Raw genomic sequence first — 6275 nt, forward strand, 5'->3', positions numbered from 1 at the left:
AGAGGGAAGGGCATTTGGAAGGAGCAGGAAACACAGTAGTGAAATACAGAGATGGTGAGCAGGTTTGGCTGTGGCGAGATTGTCGAAAGGGTTGAATTCAAACTGAGAACCTCGGCCTTGATGGAGATAGTCGTTAGCTGATGGGTTAAGGAGGCCATGGGGGGTTAGGCGTGTGTTTTGGAGGGATGTGCAGGCAACACATACAAAGCCCATTGGCTCCGGGAGAGAGGCTTGTGAGAAACACCAGCGGGGAGCATTTTGCAAAGTCTCTGTGTTGTGAAGGGGGCCTGAGTTGTGGCCTCTGTCACGGGAATCCAGAGGAGGAAGATGGACACTCACATTTGGTGTTGACACTGGCAGGACAGGGACAGAGGAAGCAGAAACAGATGTTTGCTTGGAGGGCAGGGTTGTGTCAGTTTTATTTTTCTCTCCTCATAGGAGGAGTTTATGTTTCCTTTCATTTTGTTTAGTTTTTTAAAGTGACATTTGGGTATTTTGTTTTTACAAAGAACAGTGGAAGAGCACTCAGTATAATCCCATCATTTTTATACACATAATAAACAGTACAGAAAGGTTAAAAGTAGATGAGAGGTTAGAGTCCAGCCTATCCCCCTCGCAGGGTCATGAATATTGATTGATGGGACAAGGCAAAGTACTCACAGCGCTATGAAGAAATGAATGCGTCGGTATTGCCAGGAGAAGAGGCCAGCCCGGCTAAAGTAGGCTATGACCATGGCGAGGAGATACTGATGGGGAGAGAGTTAAAGCAGTAAGAGAGGGGTCCCCTGTGGAAGAGGAAGAACATGGGGACAAGGGCATGGGAGGTGGGGCCAGGGGTTGCTGCTCAGAGAAGAGACCCCAGTGTTCGATGACTGCTCATTGGGGTGGGGTGGGGAAGGATATGTTTGAATGTCGGTTACAAATCAGAGAGGTCAGAGGAAGCGAGGTCCACGGTGCTCCCAGGATGGCGAGCTCTGCCAGGATCTCTGGGAAGGTGTTTTGCACGGCTGGTGTCAGGAGGGCCTTTGGTGAGCTGCGGCAGAGGACAGTCACAGAGAGGTGAGAGGAGAGGGGCCAGGAGCTCAGACTGGCGATAACCGATGAGGCAACGCCCATGACAAGACTATGCCGAGGGCTCAGATGCCAAAGGACCCCGCCTGAGCAGGGCCACGAGTTCACTCTTCAGGAGATCTCCAGGCCGGGAAGGGAGATGCTGACAAGTCCTACAAGGCTCAGGACTGTGGGAGCATCCGGTGGGAGAGACGCAGAGGGAGAGACAAGTGGAACTGTGGGTTAGAAAGCCCCGCCCTCCCCCAGGCTCTATGTTGGAGCAGAACCACCTTACTTTGTCAGATACCCTCAGATTTTTGTCCCAGGCCAGGAAGTTTCTAATGACAGGATCCTCTGTGAAAAGAGAGCATGCGTTAGGTTGAGAAGTGGGACAGAGTTGCTGTGGTGGGAGCAACTCTGAGCAAAGAGGAGAACCGTGCCTCATTTGGAGAAGGTTCTGGATTGTGGCCGAGGGTTAGGTGAGTGGAGAGAGGAGAGAAAACATTCGCTGGGCAAGGGACAGCAGCTCCTACCCTGAGATTCCCTTGAGGAGTGACCAAGGGAGGGGCTGGGTGTCAGTGGCATAGGTGCACGAGGAAGATCCTGGATGCCCCTCATCAGACACGAGTGTACCACTCCAGAAGTCACGGAGTGACTCGGGCCGTTGCCCACTGGATAGTCACGTCAGGGCACAAACACAGCCTTGTGTTCCCCTTCTACAGATGCTGACACTTAGATTCCCCCAAAGTCAGCAAGAGCTAGTACGTTTCAGAGGGTGCAGCTTTCTTATCCCAAGGGCAAAGCTTTTTCAAGTCTAGCCTAATCCTCCACCACCTTCTGAGGGTCCCTGCTGAGTGACACGTCCTGCGTCCTCCAGGGAGGAGCAGCTTGCCCACTAACAGGGCATCTTTTTCACTAGAGAAGTGTAGTGATTAGAAGTTTCTTCCTTTTTCAAAAGGATAGGATTGGAGGTTGCTATCTGGGCTCTCCTCCTACCAAGCAGCCTGGTGAAGACCCGATGGTGCTCGGGAAGCACTGAGGACACTCGCTGCTTCTTCAGTCTCGTCTTGAGCCCACGCAGCGACTCCACGACCCAGATGTCCTTAGGCTCAGGGCCCACCAGCTCCTCCTCCAACTCCTCATTCTCGGAATCGGTTGAACACTCCCTCTTCCTTTTCTGGCCAGGAGACCGAGACAGGGGGCTGGGATCTTCCCGAGGGGCTGAGTAAAGAAACCAGGCTACAGTGTGAAGCTCTGTCTTTGGAATTCAGCCACTGAAAGCCTAACCACCCCCTGTCCCCCAAACTAGACCTGTCTTCCACCCTCTCCAGCTCCACAGACTGAGGCCTTCTCCAAGCCATCTCTTCATCTCTCTCCTTTGTTGACATCCATCCACCCCGCCTCAGCCTGGCCACTATTGCATCTTTCTGTCCTCAAACTCTTCCTCATTGTAGAGAATTACTTCCATTGGGGAAGAAAAGGAAGGCTTCCCTTGAGTCCCTCTTCCCTTGTCTCAGACTCACCTCCCAGACCCACTGCCTTGCCCCCCAGCTTTTCCTTCCGTGTGGATGTCCTTGTCCCACATCCTGTGCTCTCTGTCTCCAATCCTGGCTTTCTGAAGCCTTCCTTTCTTTCCCACACATCTTCCTGACTTCAGTGCCCTTCCTCTTGACTAGCCAATCTTCCCAAATCCCTTTTCCTATCAGGCCCCTCACCTGATGGTCCCGGGTGTTCATCATCCCTCACCACCTCCAGGGGGTAGTAGCCTGACATGCTGGGCTGGGGGCTGTGGTCCTCAGACCAAGAGTCTGGTTGATAAATGGCCATGGTTTCTCCCAAACTCTTTCTTCCCTTCTTCAGAACCCAGACCTGGTTCTGGCCAAAGCCTTCTTCTGACTTCTGGTTGACACCAAGCCTGTTATCTCTTCTCCAAGCTGGGGAGAAGAGAGGCGTGGAGACCAGCCCTGAGAAGATACTGTTGTCCACTGGGCTGCCAGGCACCCATGGAGTCGGGTCCTTCCAATCAGGAAGGTCGGAAGCCTCTGATGTCATCGGTCCTTCCAACCTGGCAACAAGTTTGGAGGAAAACACAAGTAACTGCCAGACTGACATGCACACCTATCCGGAAATCTGGGGTAAATGGTACCTCCTGTCACCAACCTCTGATTATTGTCCACAGCTGTCCTCGGGGTCTCTGCATCCCTCTTTCCTTCTCCCCAGAAGATGCCATCTTCTCTCCACTCTAAACTCAAAAGAAGCATATTGGGCTCTTCTCGCTCTGTGCTGTCCCACTTCAGTGTACAGTTGAGTGGCATTGAGCACATTCACAATGTTGTGCAAGCAACACCACCATCCAGCTCCAGAACTTTTTTCTCAGCCCCAATAGAATCTGTGTTCCTATGAAATGCCAACTTCCTATGCTCCTTTCCCCTCGGTGCCTGGCAACTGCCATTCTGCTTTCTGTCTCTATGACTTTGACTACTCTAGGGATCTCATATACCTCACATACTGTGGGATCATATAGTATTGGCACTTTTGTGCCTGGCTTATTTCACCTAGTATAATGTCCTCAAGGTTCTCCCGTGCTGTAGGATGTGTCAGAATTTCATTCTTTTTTTTTTTTTAATTCTAAGTAATAGACCATTGTGTGTGTCTATGTAGATATATACTGCACATTTTATTCATCCACTCATCCATCTATTGATGTTTCTGTTGTTTCCACATCTTGGCTCCAAGTCTTACTTTTGATCCATTGGTGGAACTTATTGATGAGAAATACATTTGTTACTGAGGCTGTGTCTAAAATTTTGTTCTGTATTTTTATGCCTTACATATTTCTAATCAAGTCATAGCAAGCATGAGACCAGTCAAATGATTTAATCCAAGGTGCAGGTACTGAGTGTCTACTTTGTCTGCGATCCTCAGCCTTCAGAGTTGGCTGAGGTGTTACAGACCATCCAAACACCCTGTGAATCCCAGCACAGCTTCCTTGGCCCAGGCTCTCCTAGGATTCTCTTGCTGCTGGGAAATGCATGGCTGTTCCAGAAGTAAGTCCCATGGCTGTGGAAGTGCAATTGTTAGGAAGAAAGCTCTGTTTACCTCGAAACATCTTGCATTCGTGATTCATCCTGCATGCATTGCACTCCATCAGAGTGGATTGGGTCCTTCTGTGGCAAAACAGAATTTGCCCTCTCTCTTCTCATTAATGGGCTTTTATACATTCCAAGATCAATATTCTGTCCCCATTACAATTTCTCTTCTGTGCCATGAAATGCCCTGATTATTTTAACCACTCTTCACCCTTATGTTGCCGCAATCCTTGTCGGGATGTTCTACAATCAGGCAGTGCCCATCTTAAAATATTATAAGTTGACACATTGTCTGAAAATGGACTCAACAGCCTAGATGTGATCTTGTATGTTTAGGTACAAGGCAAAACTATCCCCTCTCCACTTTTCTTTTCCTCCTATTGATGCAGTTTTGTCCAACAATGGCTGTAATTTTACTGCAGAAATATCATTAGAGTGAAACAGAAGTGCTTGGCTATTATCAGCCTCTCAGCACAGCAGTCACACGGAGGAATATTAAAATGCAGGTGCATGGACCCGTCCTCATAGATTCCAATTCAAGGGTACTTTGGGAGGGCCTAATTGAACTCTGTCATTCATGTACCTTCAGGTTTGGAGCTGTCTGGATTCGACGGTGCCATGGAGAACCTCAAGAAAGTATAGTATCTATTGGACAATATATACAGGAAAGATGTTTTGAGGCAGGTACAATGTGGTCTGTGCCTACCATGGCAGGGCTCTGGCCAGGCCTTGAGTCCTTGGCTGAGTGGGATGTTCTGAGGCAGCCTCCAAGCCTCCTGTTTGCTGGGGGCCAACACCTTCCCCAGAGGCATTGTTGCTGATGCCATGAGCAGATCTGCAAGTGGACTTAGCCCAAGGGCCTGGCCACAGCCTTCTCCACACCTTGCCATGGTCTTCCCATTCTGAGCTCTTCATTTGCCCTGGTGAGTAATGGTCTCTGTACCTTGAAGGGAACTTTCCCTCTGTGACCCATAAACCTAGTGAAACCCATAGGAACAAGAGTTGGTGCTCAATCACAGCAGAGTACTCCATGATGAGGACATGGAGAAGAGGCTCTTGATCTTGACCTTGAAGATCTTGTGTTTGAAGCTCATTCTTAAGGGAAAATACTAGTCTGAATTTTTGTAGTCTCCCACCACCCCCACCCCAGGATATTCTTTCTGGATTGCAAAGTTTGGTCAGTTGTGCTCGGCTATCAATTGCCTCTCTCTCAAGTGTTCTGAAATGTTGTCTTAACACCAGTGTCCATTTACGTTTTAAAATCTTGGTTTGAAATAATCATTTATCATTTCTAGGACATTTGCAGGAGGATTGCCTCATGTTTTGTTGAGAAATGCAAATGGGGTTCTAGTATTCGTGTTTCAGAGGTCAGGGATGTGAGCAGGAGGACTGAGGGAGGATTCTGGGATTCCTCCCAGCTGCTCTGAGATCAACTGTCTGGTCACTCTGCAGCTGTGTCCACATCAGCTCCTAAACTGCTTACAGTTGGAGTTCCTGAGAGAATCAGCTAACAGGTGTAATTCAGCCACCAAAATGTTGGGAAGGGGAAATGGGAAAGTGGTTTTTCTATCACTGAGCAGCATGTTCTGTCACCAGGGACAAGTTCTTCTCCCCTTCCTTGGTTTTTTTTTCTCATCTAAAAAAAAAAGAAAGAAAAAGAAAAAAGAAACTTAGAGTATGTTAGTCCTTTGAGATTGGAGTCTTCTAATCTCCTAATTTGCTGGCAAATTAATAAAATTTCATTCCTTCTCCTCCAACCTCTTGTCTTCATTCTTCTGATGTGGCCTCAGGGATAAGTGTGGAATTTTTGGTAACAGAATTTGGTGTCATTTGGTGGGCCTGTCAGCACCCTATTGGAATGGCACCACACAACTGCTGGAAGAGGCAGGGAATAGCCTCGGGTCAAAGCTGTGGGTCTTCCCGGGTAGGAGTGACTTCTTTTTGAGGTGAGGGACAGCACCAGCAGCTGCGAGTGCCTGTTTTAGCTTTAGGGAGTTCCTGTCTCTTTCTTCTCCCAGTAGATGCAGCTCCCCACAACCTGAACTTAGCTGAGGAGAAGGAAACAGATTTGGGAAGCATCATGACAGCCACAGCCATTTATTTGTAAATAAAGTAACTTGGGATGCTGAGACTGTG

General features: G+C 48.7%; 1 protein-coding gene across 1 annotated transcript in view; it reads right to left on the reverse strand.

Moving 5' to 3' along the window:
- SPDYE3 (speedy/RINGO cell cycle regulator family member E3) overlaps positions 1–2966 on the reverse strand; it is a 4248-nt gene extending 1282 nt beyond the window's left edge. The window contains exons 1-4 of the mRNA XM_012638885.1: positions 2766–2966; positions 2047–2271; positions 1346–1404; positions 661–746 (exon numbers count right to left, since the gene is read on the reverse strand). Of these exons, the coding sequence (XP_012494339.1) occupies positions 661–746; positions 1346–1404; positions 2047–2271; positions 2766–2877 (482 nt within the window). The 5' untranslated portion in view covers positions 2878–2966. The remainder of the gene's footprint in view (positions 1–660; positions 747–1345; positions 1405–2046; positions 2272–2765) is intronic.
- Positions 2967–6275: the final 3309 nt, after the last annotated feature.

Source organism: Propithecus coquereli, unplaced genomic scaffold (assembly GCF_000956105.1).
Source record: "Propithecus coquereli isolate 6110/MARCELLA unplaced genomic scaffold, Pcoq_1.0 Scaffold137, whole genome shotgun sequence".
In the NCBI taxonomy this organism is placed as follows: Eukaryota; Metazoa; Chordata; class Mammalia; order Primates; family Indriidae; genus Propithecus; species Propithecus coquereli.